The sequence below is a fragment of the Carlito syrichta genome, unplaced genomic scaffold (genome assembly GCF_000164805.1).
Source record: "Carlito syrichta isolate Samal-C Ts95f unplaced genomic scaffold, Tarsius_syrichta-2.0.1 Scaffold306628, whole genome shotgun sequence".
In the NCBI taxonomy this organism is placed as follows: Eukaryota; Metazoa; Chordata; class Mammalia; order Primates; family Tarsiidae; genus Carlito; species Carlito syrichta.
The window spans coordinates 432,216-448,551 of NW_007250724.1; the positions used below are offsets into that span (position 1 = coordinate 432,216).

Here is a 16,336-nt window from a genome sequence, read left to right on the forward strand (position 1 = left end):
CATTCTTGGTGACTAAGTTCTAGACCTCTGGCAGGTTTCTAGAGTCCCAGAAAATCTCATTTTCTGCTGCCCCCAATGAATTCCCCTATTCATTACCACAACCCTAAGGGGATGTGAGGGGAAGAAGATCAAGGTTCAGATTGGAAACTGGTCATGCAATCCTTGGAGACAGACAGAACAAGCACAGCACCCAGGAAAATTGGGCCCAGGACTTGCTACCCAACAGAGTCTGAACTCCAGCTGCACCCCCACCATTAGAACATTATCAGCCTATAAAAATGAGCCCAACCATCAACAAAATATCTCAGAAGTTGTCTACATCCAACAAGCAAAAGGAATCCTTTGTGATAGAAATAAAAATATTGGTTACCTTTGGGGATATCAATTGAAGGAGGCACAAGGTTGCTTCCTGGAATGACTGAGGATGTTCTATGTCTTTTTTTTTTTTTTTTTTTGAAGTTGGAGTTTCACTCTGTCGCCCAGACTGGAGTGCAGTAGCACATTCCTGACCACCACAGCCTCGACCTGCTGGGCTCTGGTGATCCTTTCACCTCAGCCTTCCAAGTAGTCGGAACTATAGGTGCGCGCTACCACGCCCAACTGGTTTTTTATTTATTATAGAGACAAGGTCACACCAAGTTGCCTGGGTGGGTCTTGAATCCGTGGGCTCAGGCAATCCACTCGCCTCGGCCTCCCAAAGTGCTGGGATTACAGGCTGAGCCACTTTTTTGTTTTCTTGAGTTGGAGTCTCATTCCGACGCCCAGGCTGGAGTGCAGTAGCACACTCACGGCTGCCCTAGCATCAACCTGCTGGGCTCCAGTGATCCTTCTGCCTCAGCCTTCCAAGTAGCCAGAACTATAGGCTTGAGCTACCATGCCTGGCTAATTTTTGATTTATTGTAGAGACGAGGTCTTGCCAAGTTGCCCAGGCTGGTTGCAAACCTGTGGGCACTGGCAGTCCACTCACCTCGGCCTCCCAAAGTGTTGGGATTATGGGCTGAGCCACCGTGCCCAGTCGATGTTCTGTACCTTGATATGAATAGCAGTTGCACAAGTGTCTACAGATTTTAACATTTATTGAGCTATGCCTTTGAGATTTGTCCATTTTTTTTGTATTTATATGTCATTTTTAAAAAGTCTTCATTTGCTCTCTCCATTCTTCTCTACCCACTGTAATCAGACTTGTGCCTCTCTACACAAAACAGTCCTTGTCAGGGTCCCCAGTGACCTGCATACTGCCGAACCAGTGGTTTGTCCTCTACCCTCATCTCCTCAGCAGTGTTTGACACTTGCTCCCTTTGGCTCTTGGGTCCCCATGCTCTCTTGGGCTTCTATCACCTTCTTGATTGCTCCTGCTCAGCTCCTTTGCTGATTCTGCTTCATCATAGAATTTTCCAGGGTACTATCCTGACTGCTGCCCCCTTTGTTGACAGGCATCCCGCCCATATCATCCAGGCCCATGGCCTTCAATACTATCCATTCGCTATGCCTTCCAGATCCAAGGCACTAGTGCTGATCTCTTTCCCAAACACCTAGTAGCTGACCCTTCAACTCCTCTGGAATATCTAACATACACCTCAAGGGTCACGTGTCTATAAATGATCATTTGGCTTACACCCCCAACCCCACTGTTCTCCAGTCTTTCTCAGATCAATTTATGGTAATTCTATCCAACCAGTTGTTTAAGGACAGAAATGTATGAGTCATACTTGATGCCCCTCTTTCCTTACTTACATCCATGCATCAGCAAGACTTGATTTTAGCTCTAAAAAATACCCTAAAGTGACCCCCATTAGTGTACCTACCCTGTCCAGGCTCAAACCCTCCCTTCCCTTACATGGATGAGGGCAGGAGCCTCCACTCTCTTTTTTTAACTGGAATTTAAATATATTTATTTATTAAGATGCTCACATGAATGAAGGACATGTTAGCATTCTCATATGACAAAGAATACATCTGACCCACATTGTGGCAGGAAACAGGGATAAGGGCTCTCAGAGCTGATGCCACGTATCCACTGAATAAATCCCCGTTTAAAGAGAGGTTGTTTCCTTGGATTCTATCATCTTGGATGTAACTACCAGCCAGGTCTCCACAATCTTCCCAGAATCCTTTACTCCAGCACCAGTCCATGCACTTTGCCTTGCTACTCCCATCTCAAGATCGAGGCCAACAGCCCCATGTCTCACTCACCCAGGCTGCCTCTGGAATCCTGCAGCACATCTCTTTTGTATGCTGCTGCCCTGCCACCCTCAGGGATATGGTTAGGGTTTAGGGAAGTGGGGGAGAACATATCATGTTACCAAAAGCAAACAGCAGGGTTACATTTAGTAAATGACACTTGGGTATAAGCCTAACAACTCACAGAACACATACTTTCTCCCCAAATGATACAAAATCCCCTAAAGCAATTTAACACGTATGAATGATTCTATATGCCAGGCACAAGGATACAAAGTGGATGGTGTTCACTTCCATCATACTCTGCACATAGTAGGAAATTAGTTGATGAAAGCTGAACCAGATCTATATCCTGGCTCTGTCAGGTTTCTTCTGGCTCTTCCTGACTTTGAATAGTGCCACTGCTTTGCTTCCATCTGTTCTGGGCATTTGTTCGTTTTTCAAAAAAGAGGGTTAAAAGGATGGAGGTGGCAACGAGAGAGAGGGTGGAAGGGGAGAAGAGGGAAAACAACCTTGTACAAACAGAACAAAAGCAATACAAAAATCCAGAAACCAGATTTAGTACAATAATATTTTATAATAATGGAAAGTAGTTGAAAATACTATATGCTAACACAGACAATATGATACACAACCTCAGGGGGAGGAGTCAGTAGGGAAAGTGTGGCAGAAGCCACAGGTTTAGACTAAGAGGCTTTCAATGGACTGCTGAATGGATTGGATCTGCTGCTTCAGCTGTGAACCTTCTTTGATGGTGACAGAACAGACGATGACAGGCCTGGAGACCTCACAGGCCCACCCCAGGGCCTGCTTGGAGTACACAAACACCATGTAGGGCACATTCTTGTCTTCACACAGCAGTGAGAGGTGCAGAATGATCTCCAGTGGCTCAGCATCTGCAGCCATCACAATGAACTCAGAGATGCCCCTGTTGAGGGTTTTGGTGGCCTCATTGGCTCCATTCCGAAGTTGCTTGTAGTTACATGACTGCTGAACAAGGTCCAATAGCTTCTTGGAGAGATGGGCATCTGCAAGGGGCTAGGCCTTCGGATTTACATCAGCCTCAGTCATGGCTGCGGTTCCACAGGCTCCCCACTCCTCAGTGAGCACAGCCGACGTCAGAGTAGCAGCACCCAGCCTCCACTCTTATTACAGAGTCCTTTTCCCAAAGCAGCTGGGTTTATCTAAATAAGGGCCAGCCCAGGTCATTTCCTGTTCAAAGGCCCCCATTGCTCCTCACCACACCAAAAACAAATCCATATTCCTTACTAAGGACGCTGGAGACTGGATTTGCTGACCTCTTCACTTCTTCCACAACCAGGCTCAGACACCTGCACCTTCTTTGCTTTTGACCCTGTTTAGCTTCTGTCCCTCAGGATTTTTCCACTGGCTGCTGTAGCCTAGAATGCCCCTCTTCTTGATCTCCCCATGATGGGTTATCCAGATTGCATCCTGATGTCTCCTCTGAGGCTCTCCATCCCCTGGTTCTCATTCCCCGGTATTTTTCTGCCTTCTATATCCAGTCTGTTAACAGTTAGACTTACTCTTTAGCCTAGACTGCGATCATAGAGCAGCCTCAGGAGATAGGCTCTGACCCTTCCAACCAGAGAGCATCGTCCTCCCTCACCCCTGCACCGACCCTCAGTTGGTGCATGCGGAGGTGGGGGTTGCAAAGAACATGCTGATGGTTGCTTGTAGCCGCTGGACCGGCAGATAGCCGCACGCTCCCCACTAGAGGGCGGTCCTGCCCAGCTCGGCGCGGACGCGGGCCGGTAGGGCGATGGCTGGGCCTTGCCCGAGGCCCCTCCTCAGCCAAGTGAGGCCCCTCCTCTGCACTGTTCGGGAGAGAGACCGAACCCCAGTTTCATTGCGTCCAGGGAGTGTCCTGGCCAGCCTCAAGAAACGAGTCCAGTGGGTCAGACCCCGACAATCGGGGGTGCTCTGCCCACATGCGGGCGCAGCACGGGGTCCCCGTGGAGGGACCGCTATTCCACGATAGCATAAACGGGGAAAATGAGGGCATGACCTGCTCACACAGCCAACGCAGGGTCAGCTCGACCGCCTGAAGCATCTGGGCTCTGGGACCCCAGGGTTCGACTTCCATTACAACCCCGCCCCTCCCCTAGAGCCACTGCGGAGCTGGGAGGGGACGCCCAGGTTACCCACCCAGCTGGGTGAGGGGCGGGGCCGTTCAGCCCCGCCCCCCCCCCCCCCCCCGCGGCCCCGGGGGCGGGACGTGGCTGCCAGATGTTGGGGCGGCGACGTCTGGAGCTACGGAGAGCGAGGAGCCAGGCGGTGGCTGAGGGTGCCGCTGGCCGGCCGGGCCCGCCCTCTCCGCACAGCTCCCGCCGGGGTTCCCAGAGGAACTGGCAGCCCTGGTGGGGGCTCCAGCACGGACATGCATAGCGCTCGGCTTGACAGCTTCCTCAGCCAGCTCCGCTGGGAACTGGTAAGGCTTGGGAACGGCTGTGGTTCGTGAGGACGTGTGCGGGGTACCGGAACAGCAAACGGGTGCGGGGTCGTCCCGGTGTGCCCATCCGTGGCGGGATGGGGGCGGGGCGGCGCGGCGCAGATGGCCCAGATGGCCCGCGTCGGGTTTCGGACGTTTGGAAGCTGCGCTGGGCATCAGGTAACAGCCATCCAGCGGGCCTTGCTGCTAGGGAGGCGGGGGAGAAGAGTAGAAGGGGGAACTTCTTTTGGGGCGAGGTATGGGGCGGCAAGGGATTAAAGAGGTGCTGGCACTGCTGTGAACGACCCCAACCTAAGGCTGGCCTGTACCTCCTTCCTCTACCCCTCACTTAGCAAGCGTTCTGTTTCTGAAAGACGTCTGGGCTTTGGGGAGCTGAATCCTCCAAGAGGCACGCGATGCCCCTCCAGACCTGGGCAGGACCTACTTCCCCATTCAAGTCCGCAACCCTGCCTGCCTGCCCTGGTGGCGGGTGCCGACTTGCCCGGCCCTGCGTGCTGCAGCCTGCCGGACTGCCACCAGGTCGGAGGAAGAGAGTCACACGAGCTTCGTGTGCCAGCACCTTCATGCCGGCCCTGTGCTTACTAAAGTAGCCTTGCTGCCCGGGGCAGTGGGCCTATCAAGTCTTCCTGGACACTCTGTTTTCAGGGCTGGCCTGGCAGACAGGCAGGGGTGACAATTGATACCTCTCCGACTTCTGCCCTTTCTTTCCTTCAGCTGTGTGGCCGGGACACAGGCTCACCCCCAGTGCCTGGTCCCCTGCAGCCACCCCCCCAAACTGGCCCAAGTGTGCAGCCCAGCCACCAGCTTAGGACCTCAGGTGCCTTGGAAGAGGACTCAGTCTGCTGTGTGGAGGAAGAGAAGGAGGAGGAGGAAGCACTGACAACAGAAGACAGGGGTGCAGCCTTGGGGGATCCCAGGGAGCATGCTCTAGACTGGGACTCTGGCTTCTCGGAGGTGTCAGGCAGCACATGGCGAGAAGAAGAGCTGCCTGTACCCCAGTGCCCAGCACCCCCAGCACGGCCCCCTCATAGCCAGCGCCTCTCAGTCAGTGGCCTCTCCCTGCTCAGGAGGGCCCCTGTAGCCAGTGCATCGCATGCCCATCGTCCCCGGCCCAAGTCCACCCCAGATGCCTGCCTGGAGCACTGGCAGGGACTGGAAGCAGAGGACTGGACAGCAGCCTTGCTGAACAGGGGTCGCAGTCGCCAGCCCCTGGTGCTGGGGGACAACTGTTTTGCTGACTTGGTGCATAACTGGATGGAGCTACCAGAGACATCAGGAGAAGAAGGTGATGGAGGTGGACAGCGTGCCCGTGCTCGGCCCCCTCAGTTCCTGCTTGGCCTCTCTGAGCAGCTTCGGCGCCGGCTGGCCAGGGCTCGGCGGACAGCTATGGCAGGAAAGCGGCTGTCATGCCCACCTCGCCCAGAACCCGAGCTGCCTGCAGACATTTCACGCTTTGCAGCCCTTATGAGCTGCCGCAGCCGCCAACCCATCATCTGCAATGATGTCAGCTACCTCTGACCCTGCCCTCCAGCCTGGGACAATAAAGTCCTTTTTCTAGACTATCCTGGCTCCATAGACTGTCCTGAGGCTCCAGGAGGCAGCCCCAGCCCTGTGAGGCAGAGCCCAGGCAGGCAAATCTTCTGAAGAGCTTTTTGTCTCCCTTAGAGGGTCCCTGTCACGCCCGTGTCACACCCATGTTCTTTACTGCCCCATATTTTACTATCCATCCTCTCCAATATGCCGTCTTTCAACAAGCATTTATTGAATAGCTACTGTAGGCTTAAGATACAGGGCTTGGGATGTAGATCTCAGTCAAGTAGGGTGATGGGGTAACTGCTTTGTCACAGTTCATAGTGCAGAGGTGGAAAAACAGTGTCCTCTTCACCCTCACAGCTCAGCTTCAGTACCAGCACCCTCATCTTAGGATCAGGCTCCCGGCCTGTCACCTGCTTAACCAGTTCTGTCACCCTAGTGGGGGGGAGCGGAGTTTAAGGGAGATTGGGGAGGTGAGCAGTGGCAGGCAGAGGGTAACCTGGCATGGACTAGAGGGTGCTGGCAGGCCATCAGGAGCCCAAGCCAGGAGCAGGAGCAGCTCAAGACAGGAAACATCTGAAACTATTTTAGGAGTGGCTGGCGGGGCAAGCAGGAGGCAGGAAGCCATGGGTCTCCTGGGAATGGGCTGTAAAGGGGGGCTGTGCCTGCTGTGGGGGAGCCAGTGGGGCTGGCCAAGTAGGCAGCTCCTGAAGGCCCCTCCTCAGGCGCTCAGCTCTCGCCCCACCCGAGCCCATTTGCTGGCTCCATTTGGTGAAAGAATTCTTTGCGAAGGTGTGAGGGGCCCAGAATGGGGATGGGAAGAGGAAAAAAAGCCTGTGTGTCCCCCATCCCCAATCTCCAGGGACAGGTGAGGCCTGGCTAAACCAACATGTGGGCTCACCTGAGGGGCAAGCGCTGGGCTTGTTTTTCAGGTGACCATCCAGCTGAATAGAGCAGGGCTGGGCCATGCATCAACATCCTCACCCTCAGCCCATGTTGCTCCTAGAGAGAGTCAGGTCAGTTGCCAGCTGGGTCAGGGTGGGCTGAGCCTGGGGACAAGGCAGGGACAGGGCACACCTGGAGATGGGCCAGCAGCAACTCCAGGGTCTTCTCAGGTTGCCCAGCAGGCACCTTCAGGTGGTCCCAACAGGTCCACTTCAGATGGTGGAACTGGATTGGGGTGGGAAGGAGTGAGAAACTTCTTACACGCCACACCCAACCCCTATCCCAGTTACTAGCAGACTTTCCTAGGGGAGGAGTTGAACTAGAGGCAGGAAATAGGAGCCAAGGGGTGGGGGGTGGAAGGTGGGATCTTGGCCCAGAGTCTCAGCCCCCTCCCTGCCCATGCTGGGGCCAGCACAGGAAATGGGGCTATGGGGCCCCACACAGGGAAACAGACAATCCATCACACCAGCCAGTTGGGGGGAGGGAAGGAGAATGAGGGGGTGGTGCTTCCTGAGGAAGCCAGTGCAGGGCCCCTGCAGTCTCCGATAAAGCTGCTTGTTCCTCAAATACAAGGCTGGGAGCTGCAGGCCACATCCTGTCCCCCAATCCTGTGCTACCACTCATGGGACACAGGCCAAAGGGCACAGTGACCACCAGGGTCCCACTGGTCCAGAGACTCCAGCAGGGACACAGACTATGGAGGTTTCCTCTTCCTGTTCCCTCTTTCCTTCTCTATTTCAAGAGTCTTGAGGTTCTGCTGCCTAGAGCTGAGGACAGAAAGTTGGCCAGCAGGGATCCAGAGGCCAGGAAAAGGGCCTTGCCAGCCTCACGGGAAACACACTGGGGTCAAACAGAGACTAGGATAGAGGCAAGATGGGGGCTCCTGCCCCTCCTCCTTCACTCCGTGGACAAAGGCAGCCTGTGTGCTGGTTAAAGGTGGGTGCCTCACAAAGGGGCTCTGTGTGCTATGGATGGAGGAACCCCGGGGCTGCTCAGCAAAAGCCCAGTGCTGACCCATGACCTGTGCCCTCTCTTCTGGTAAGGGCATTCCCTCTGCCCTCCCATCTGTGCCCCAAGGAAATGTCAATGACTGCAGATCCAGGGCACATGGCTGGAGGTTTTTACAGCCCTGTGCTCACAGAAATACACTGTACATAAGCCCAGGAATACATGCATGGGTACCCACAGGCGCATCCTTGCAAGCCCACATAGAGGAAGAGCCCTGGACTCTCCCATCTGGCACACAGATGTGCAAGCTTGCTCCCTCTGTGCCCACACACAAGGGATGCCCAGACCCCCAGAGAAGTCACACCTGTGACACAAATACACACACACACACACACACACACACACACACACACACACACACACACAGCTGCAGACCCCACATCCCTGGTGGCAAGCTTTTTAACTCAGCTTACAGGAGGTAGACCAGGGCCCCCATGCAATGCAGGGGGAAGCTAGGCTTTTTGAGGTGGGGCCCTACTCCTTCCTCCCCACCACCTCCCACAGGGGGACTCCTGGGAAGGAGAGGGCTGTGGGGGATGTCTGGCTCCACTAATGAGTTAAAGCTGCAGCTCTCCAAGACTCTGGGCTATGGAGGATTGGGGGGTGGGGATGGCTGACGGCTGCTTCCTGTGTCTGACAGGTCCCCGCCTGGCTTCATAGCAGTAAGCAGACCATCAGGAGTCTTGAGGACTCTGGCACAGTCTGGGTCCCAGTAAGAGCCAGCAGCTAGAGTGGGGCCTGTTCGGGTGGGTGCAGAAGGAACCCAGGCCTAGTGTAGTAGGAGGAGGGTATCAAAGGCTCACCGTATGAATGGTTGGGGCGAAAGGCACATAGCGGATGAGGTAGTTTTCAGCCAGGTGCAGATAGCTGTGGCGAAAGGCACTGAGGGGCCGTGGCCCACTCACTACCTTATACAGTTCCAGGCCTACCAGGCCTGCCACAGCTGCTGTTGTGGTGGCAATGGCTGGGATAATCCGGCCCACGATTCGCTTACTCTGCCAAGGATAGGAGATTTGTCTGGGCCCAAGGTTTGGCCCCTGCCTCCAGGCCTGAGCCCCGAGAGGCAAGGATTACCTGGGCACGGTTGACTGGTGGGATCCCATAGTTCTGAGACCGCAGGTTAGCTGCCGCTGCCACAAAGTCCACATGGAAGTTGCTATCATCATCCTGTGAGGTCCAAGTCATGGTAGTGTTAACACTGAAGCAGTGCCCCTCACCATAGCCAACTGTATGCCACTGCACAGGTCTTCACACAGTTCTGTGGGGTGGATGCTCACCATCTCCCCATTCATCAGATAATAAGGGTGATGTTCAGGGAAGGTGAACTGCTTCCAAAGCTTTGCTGGGAGAATTCAGGCCAAAGTGCTCCCAGACTCTTAGCTCCTGACCTTCCTCCACAATCTCCCCAACTCGACTCCTTGTCCCTACTTGGGCTCCCACCTTCTCAAACATCAGAGGCTTCAGTGGAGGACCCATGCTCCAGATGTTCAGGGCTTCATTCAATTCCTTTAACTGCTCAGGACCTGTCAGGGGAAGGGGATTGTTGGGGCAGTCCTTAGCTCCTGTCTCCTGCACTCTTCCCGGAGGCTGATGCCTATTCTGGTCTCTACCAAGCCTATCCTCACCTGTGGGCCATAGCTAGACACTCCCCAGTGCCCAGTGGATTTTATTTGTTTATTTTTCTTCGGTCATCTTTCAAGAGAACTTGGACTTGGGGTAGGCAGCAAGGAGAAGGCATACTAAGGAACCAGAGGATAGGCCTAAGCCTAGAGTGACACGAAGTCAGAGGGCCTAAGAGATAGTGAATTTAATGTAGGTCCTCTAGGCCCAATCTTCCTTGTGCAGTACAGGTTGAGGACAGGATAGGCTTAGGCCTTTGAGTGGCAGCATGTGCCAGGGGTGGGGGGATCATGTGTGTGTGGGGAAGGAGAGGTCAGGGCCAGGAGCCTCACCAAACTCAGCAGAAGCAGAAGCCAGCTCTAGGTTATCATTGAAGGTGGGTACCAAGTGCTGGAGGTCAGGCTGTGGCAGCTGCTCCAGCAGCCCCCTGAGCTCGGTCTTATCCTGTGAGCCAGGCAGCCCATGCATCTGAGCATACAGATTGGCAGCTGCCAGCACATAGAGGAGGTGTGTGTCCTGCAGCCAGACCAAGAACAGGAGCAGATGCAGAGGTACAAGTAAGCATGTATGGGTGCATGCCCATTTGTAGGGTCTAAGTGCCTGCCTTTGCCTCACATGTGGACAGGCACATGTGCACAAACACGCTTCTTTCTCTCTCAGCATCTGTGCATCTCTGCAGAATTCAGAGGTGTCTACCTCTGTTCTGAGGGCCACATCTTATAGCTCCCTAGGGAACCCTACTCACTTGGCTGGTGTCAAACTCCAAGGGCTGGGGACACTGTTTGGGACCTGACCAGAAGGGAGTTCCATCCTCAAGCACCTAGGGAAATAGAAGATGCTGGGCTCAGTCTGGTCCCCCTGAGCCCTCAGCCTCCCGATCCCTAGCCACCCACTTTATCTGATGGGAAACGCCTCAGCAGCTGTTTGATGCCATAATGGAAGCATAGTTGCCAGTGGCCAAGGGCCCACACCACGCAGTCTCGCCAGGTCTGTGGACGTGCTCTCAGGACTCCCAGCACTGGTTGCAGTAAGGACAGTGTCTGTGCCATGTCCATGTCTTCCAGAGAAGTGTGTGCTCTGCAGAGAGAGGAGGAAGTTTGAGGCTGGGCCTTGCAGACTCTGGTGCTTGGAGCCCTGGGCTCTGTCAACCTCTGTTGATAGTCTTACTGTTGATGGTGGTTGATAGTCTCTGCAGACAGTTGGAAGAGTCCCTCAAACTCATCCCGAGCCCACTGTGGAGGAAGGAAGATCAATGAGGTGCCAGATGGGGAACAGGTCTGCAGATGAGGGTTCAGCTGGATGGGTGGTGGTCTCTAGGGTGCTTTCTACCTGCAGGGTGTGCTCGACTGTGCTGGGGAAGTGCCGCACGGTACAGACAGGGTAGGTGTCATTCTCAGAAGCTGCAGCTGAAGTGGGGGCTCTGTAGACCTCAGTCACATGTGGCATGAACACTGAAGCACTGCCCTGGGTGCCTTTTGTGCCCGCCTCCAGCAGCGGTTTCATATAGTGGGTGCATCGGGCAGCCACATAGCTCCCTGGCAGGGGGGCAGAAGGTCAGAAGTGGGTATGGCACAGTGTAGGGCAAAGGACTGAGCTCCAAAGGGAGACACTCACGGGCCTGGAAACTGTCCAGAGCAGCTGCCACACCGTCCACACAGGAGAAAAAGTCGTCCCCATAGATGTGTTCTGTAGTGGGATCCAGTGGGTGGGTATGCACAGTCACCTGTAAGTCTGGGTTCAGACCCTGGGCAGCTGCTGCAGCCACTTCTGCCTTTGGCCTCTGGGAAGAAGGCAGAAAGATGTTGGGTGGGGAGGTGTGTGAGAGGACAGTCTGGGACACAGGAGTGTGGGAAGGGGCTGGCACTCACACCAATGTCCTGGGGCCTGAAGAGGAACTGACGGCAAAGGTTGGAGCGCTCTATGTGGTCCATGTCAGCAACAGTCAAGCCGCCGCCGACTCCGGCCCCCAGGCCTACTAGGGCAAAGCCTTTGAGCAGTTCACAGCCAATAGCACCAGCGCCTACCTGCTGGCAGGAGAAGCCTTAGCCATAGGGCTGGTCCTGGCTCTCCCAAAGGCACTCCCAACCTCACCCCACAGCTCACCAGGAGGTAGTGCTGGCGACTCAGTTTCTCCTGAAAACCAGCCCCAAACACTGCAATTTGCCCATCGTAGCGGCAGTGTCTCTAGGGAACACAGACAGGAGTCAGTGATGACTATTGTCCTGCATCTCCTTCTTACACTGAGTTTCCTGAATCAGAACCATTCCACATGTTTTCTTCAGGACCATTCCTCGTGTTTTTCCCCTAGCCCTGATTTTGAGCAAGGTTTACACCCCTACCCCAGAATCTCACCGGGGCACAGTCCTTAGAATTGGGAAGGAGCTCCTCATTTTCCGGAAGACAATCAAGGGCATCAAAGTATAGCCACTGGTCCAGAGGCATGAACTTCTTGGAGATTGCCTGAGGGCGGCATTTCAGACTGGGACTCCCCCCACTTTCCAAGTCCTTCAGATGCTGGCTGGAGGCTGCACCCAGGTTGGTGAAGCCTCCAGGGCCACTGTCTAGTGCTGAGTGCCCTGTGGCACACACACTGACCTCCATACCTTCCCAGTCTCCCCACCCCACCTATGTGCCAACCTTCAGCACTTCCTGGGCAGCCACTGCACCCAGCATGGTTGCCATGGGGCTCAAGATACCAGCACTACTCAGGGCGACTGTCCGCACTAAGACTTCATCCAGTGGCTCTTCCGATGGCTCTTCCTCTGTGCCCTTCAGTGGTTCCAGGTCCAGTGCCAGACCCACCACAGTCTCTGCATCAACCTGTGAGATGAGATGATGTGGGCATAGTAGCCCCAGCCTGAACTCCACTCCCTTCAACTCGAATCCTTTCAGCAGCCAGCTCTCTTGTTCTACAGGAGAGGAGGCAGAAGCCTGGGTGGGAAGGTCTGGCCCTGTTGCCTGCTTGCGCAACACCAGTAGTAGATGCCCAGTACCACAGCAGCCCAGAAGTCTTCGACAATCTGGGTGCAGCTTCCAGTCCATCTCTGAGAAGGTAGGATGTAGGAAGGGTCCCCAGAATGTATGCCCAGTGCTTCCATGGAACCAGCCTCTAGTCCAGAGATAATATTTTTCATCTCCTTTTTATGAGTGGGAAACTGCCTCTGGAATTCATACTTGGATCTGTGAATGGTCATTATTGCATTCTGGCAGGTGAGACTCCAGTAAGACAGAGGCTAGGGTTGGGGGCAACAGGGCTACTCACAGGATCCCAGGGCTGGGGTGGCCGGCCCTTGAGGTGCTGGAACTTGTGCAGTGCACGGAAGGCCTGATGCAGGCAGTGGGCACGGTGGACTGCCTGGGCACTCGGGGCCACCACACGAGGCTGGAGCAGAGCTGTGTCCAGGGGCTTCTACAAGGGCAACTGGCTCATGGTCTGACCCAGAATACTGTGGGCCACCCCCTACAAAATACCCAAGCTCCCCTGCCTCAGATGCACTTGAACTCACATGTCTCACAGTCTTGGGTCTCTTGACTTCGATGATAGCCCCACCACGCAAGTAACGAGAGAAAGTAGTTGTGTCCCCAATCTCCAGGGACTGGTCCTCTGGGGGAGATCCAGCCTAGTAAGTACGACCCTTGAACCTGAGTAGTTCTCACACCCCATCCTATCTTGAATCTGTGTCCCACCTTGCTGTACCCTGAGGAAGATAAAGGGAAAACCGATCCCCAAGGATAAGGCTACGTTTACCCCCCAGTTGAGGCTTGGACACTGAGCCTGGAGTTGGAATGTGATTGACTTACTCCGCACGTGGATGGACCGAGGAGCACAGCCGTTGAGCTCAACCATGCCCTCAATGCCTGAGAAAGTCACCAGGTCCCCATCACGAAAGTAGTGGGTATTAGTCTCTTTCCTCAGAGTGAGAATGCCGGGGGAGCCCTGGGTGGAAAGTGGCTTGGCTCAGGGCTGCCTGTACTTGCCTTTCACTGGCCCTGGCAGCCCCTCCTTGGTCAGGTGAATGCCCATAGCTCAGCACACACCTGGGAGATGTACTGGATGGCAGCTGTCAGGGGTTCTGCCTCTGTAAGGTCCTGCACGATGAAGTTCTCACCAAAGTCACAAAACAACTGTCTGGGGGATACAGCAGCAGGGGTCACGGAGATGGCTTACAGGTTGTGGGGGTAAGGGATACTAGGGCAAGTCTTGAGGGCTAGAATTGGAAAAGGAATGCTAGGAGAGGCTTGAGAACCAGAGTTTGAGAGAGTTACTAGAACAGGTCTGGAGGCTGGGAAAGAGGAACGAGAGGAGTGGTACTAGGGGCAAGAATCAGGAGGGATTGCTGAGGTTGGGTACAGGGGCACTGGAGCAAGCCCGGAACTGGGAATAGCACTGGGACCAGTTGCTGACTGTAATGTGGTAGGCTGAGCAGGCAGTCTCACTCACCCCACGAGGCCCCGGGTGTCAGCCACCAGAAAGCAGACTCCGTGCTTGCGGCACAAGGTGCCCACCCTCAGCTGCTCCTCCAGCTTCGAGGCAGTCAGCACCACCACCTGGGTGGATTCCATGATCAGCAGGGCCAGAATCAATGCCCAGCCTTCCCTGTTCTTGAGGGCTGGAGGAGGGGACTCGGCTGACCTGGAAGTCTGACAGCAGTTCCTCGGTGATATCATCTCTGTGCACAAAGATCTGGACAACTCTGTTTAGCTGAGACAAGGGCTCTTGAGAAGCCTCAGCCCTGCTCCTTTCCAAGTCCTGCTCTGAGAAGAAAAACTAGAAAGAGCCCCAGTGCAGCATGAGCAAAGAGACTCCTCTTGGGCCCTGCCCCCACCCTGGTCTGGGAGCCCATAGCCCCCCAGGATGCTTACCTGGGCAGCCAGGTCAGACCAGCAGGTGGGGCGGGGGTCATGTAGAGTGAGGCTGCCCACACCCATCAGAACCAAGTTCTTGGCCACCTCAGCCCCCAGGCCCTGTAAGCCTGACAGTAGGACCTTGGCTCCCTGAATCCTCTGCATGGCAGTTGAGCCGAGCACATACCTGTGGATGGGAAGTAGGAGAGCAAGCAGTTGTAGATGGGAGGATGAAGGCCACCCCACCCTCCCCGACCTCGGGCCTCACAGCTGTCTTGAGTACAGCTCCTCATCCAGCAACTTGGAAGTCTCCAGGACATTCATTCTCAGGTCTGGGGCTGAACCACAGGCTGCAGTGCTCAAAGAGTCTTTGTGTGGGAGGCAGTGACAGCAGGGGCCAGTGTCCCACTGCAGCCAGTGCAGACAGAAACTAAGGCCGAAGGAGTGAGGAATGCTGCTGGTCACAGCTCTCTTTCTGGCTTCTCTCATTTCAAGGAAAACAAAAGTGAAAGCTAAATTAGACTTTGAGCCAGTTCCTGGTCCTGCCTGGTGTTCTCGACAGATGCCAACCCTAGATAAGCCAGTCAGGGTCTATCAGCTAGGATAGGTCTCAGGATGGACCATTGCTCCCCACAAAATTCCATAATGGCTAAATCAAGTGCTGTCATAAGGTTTTTTTGTCGTTAATTGAGGTGAAATTCATGTAACACAAAATTAACCATTTTAAAGTATACAAGTCAGTGGCATTTAGTGTATCCCCAATGTTATGCAGTTTTCAAATATTTTAATTACCCCAAAAGAATGCCCCAAACACAATGAGTAATTACCACACGCCCCCAACCCCTAGTGCAATCCACTGACAAATACTAATATGCTTTCTGTCTCGGGGATTTGGCAAGTTTGGATATTTCATATGAAAGGAATCACAAAATGTGACCTTTTCTGTCAGCTTTTTTTCACTTAGCGTAATGTTTTTGAGGTTCATCAAAGTTGTAGCCTGTATCGCTATTTCATTCCTTTTTATGGCCAAATAATAAGCCATTGTATCTATATACTATAATTTGTTTCTCCATCCATCCATTGGTGGACATCTGGGCTGTCTCCACCTTTTGGCTATCGTGAATAGTGCTGCTATGGTCCTTCTTGAACAAGTATTAATTTGAGTACCTATTTTCGGTTAATTCGGGCAGATAACTAGGAGAAAGTTGCTGGGCCATATGGTAATTCTGTGCTGAACTTTTTGAGGAACCAAAAACCAAACTGTTTTTCACATTTTACAGTCCCACAAGCAATGTGCAAAGTTCCTATTTATCTACATTGTTGTCAACACTATTTTTTTCCCTCCTTTTTAAAAAAAAATTATACCCATCCTAGTGAGTGTGATAAACTAGGTCATTGCGATCTTTTGTTTGTTTTCATTCAATAACATTTACTGGGTGCGACAGATGTACCAGGTATAGAAACCAGGGCTGGATTTTGAAGTAAAGTGCTATATTTGATAGACACCAAAGAGTACTTAAGGAAATTCTACATCTATTTCTTATTATTTTTTTTTTTGAGTTGGAGTCTCACTCTGTCGCCAGGCTGGAGTGCAGTGGCATGCTCCCAGCCACCACAGAATCAACCTGCTGGGCTCCAGCGATCCTTCCGCCTCAGCCTTCCAAGTAGCTGGAACTACAGGCACGCGTTACCACGCCCAGCTAATTTTTTGATTTATTGTAGAGATGAGGTCTC

General features: G+C 53.8%; 2 protein-coding genes and 1 pseudogene across 3 annotated transcripts; 1 reads left to right on the forward strand and 2 right to left on the reverse strand.

The window, feature by feature from the left end:
* Positions 1 to 2,738: 2,738 nt before the first annotated feature.
* LOC103265516 lies at positions 2,739 to 3,252 on the reverse strand (annotated as a pseudogene). The gene has a single exon (XR_002482254.1). The product of XR_002482254.1 is annotated as an NHP2-like protein 1 pseudogene (transcript).
* Positions 3,253 to 4,436: 1,184 nt separating this feature from the next.
* On the forward strand, positions 4,437 to 6,211 carry FAM212A (family with sequence similarity 212 member A). The gene is made up of 2 exons (XM_008063176.2): positions 4,437 to 4,630; positions 5,366 to 6,211. The coding sequence occupies exons 1-2, from the start codon at positions 4,580 to 4,582 to the stop codon at positions 6,167 to 6,169; spliced, it is 855 nt and encodes a 284-aa protein (XP_008061367.1). The 5' UTR covers positions 4,437 to 4,579; the 3' UTR covers positions 6,170 to 6,211.
* Positions 6,212 to 6,389: 178 nt separating this feature from the next.
* UBA7 (ubiquitin like modifier activating enzyme 7) lies at positions 6,390 to 15,084 on the reverse strand. Its single transcript, XM_008063177.1, has 24 exons — positions 14,871 to 15,084; positions 14,621 to 14,789; positions 14,391 to 14,525; positions 14,199 to 14,305; positions 13,796 to 13,886; positions 13,559 to 13,694; positions 13,264 to 13,361; positions 13,020 to 13,166; positions 12,395 to 12,577; positions 12,110 to 12,217; positions 11,861 to 11,941; positions 11,626 to 11,781; positions 11,372 to 11,537; positions 11,087 to 11,292; positions 10,925 to 10,989; positions 10,651 to 10,834; positions 10,503 to 10,577; positions 10,090 to 10,273; positions 9,578 to 9,660; positions 9,212 to 9,304; positions 8,941 to 9,132; positions 7,262 to 7,354; positions 7,086 to 7,186; positions 6,390 to 6,619 (listed from the first exon to the last, which is right to left on the reverse strand). Exons 1-24 carry the CDS (start codon positions 14,924 to 14,926, stop codon positions 6,493 to 6,495), a joined length of 3,036 nt encoding a protein of 1,011 aa, XP_008061368.1. The 5' UTR covers positions 14,927 to 15,084; the 3' UTR covers positions 6,390 to 6,492.
* Between the last annotated feature and the right edge of the window lie 1,252 nt (positions 15,085 to 16,336).

Excerpts from the sequence above, each read along its gene's own strand:
- FAM212A (XM_008063176.2), top strand. The coding sequence starts at position 4,580 with ATGCATAGCGCTCGGCTTGACAGCTTCCTCAGCCAGCTCCGCTGGGAA. Across the intron at positions 4,631-5,365 it reads GCCAGCTCCGCTGGGAACTG|CTGTGTGGCCGGGACACAGG; the intron begins GTAAGGCTTGGG and ends TCTTTCCTTCAG.
- UBA7 (XM_008063177.1), bottom strand. The coding sequence starts at position 14,926 with ATGAATGTCCTGGAGACTTCCAAGTTGCTGGATGAGGAGCTGTACTCA. Across the intron at positions 14,306-14,390 it reads AACTGCTGTCAGACTTCCAG|GTGGTGGTGCTGACTGCCTC; the intron begins GTCAGCCGAGTC and ends GAATCCACCCAG. Across the intron at positions 13,362-13,558 it reads TCGGTCCATCCACGTGCGGA|AGGACCAGTCCCTGGAGATT; the intron begins GTAAGTCAATCA and ends GATCTCCCCCAG.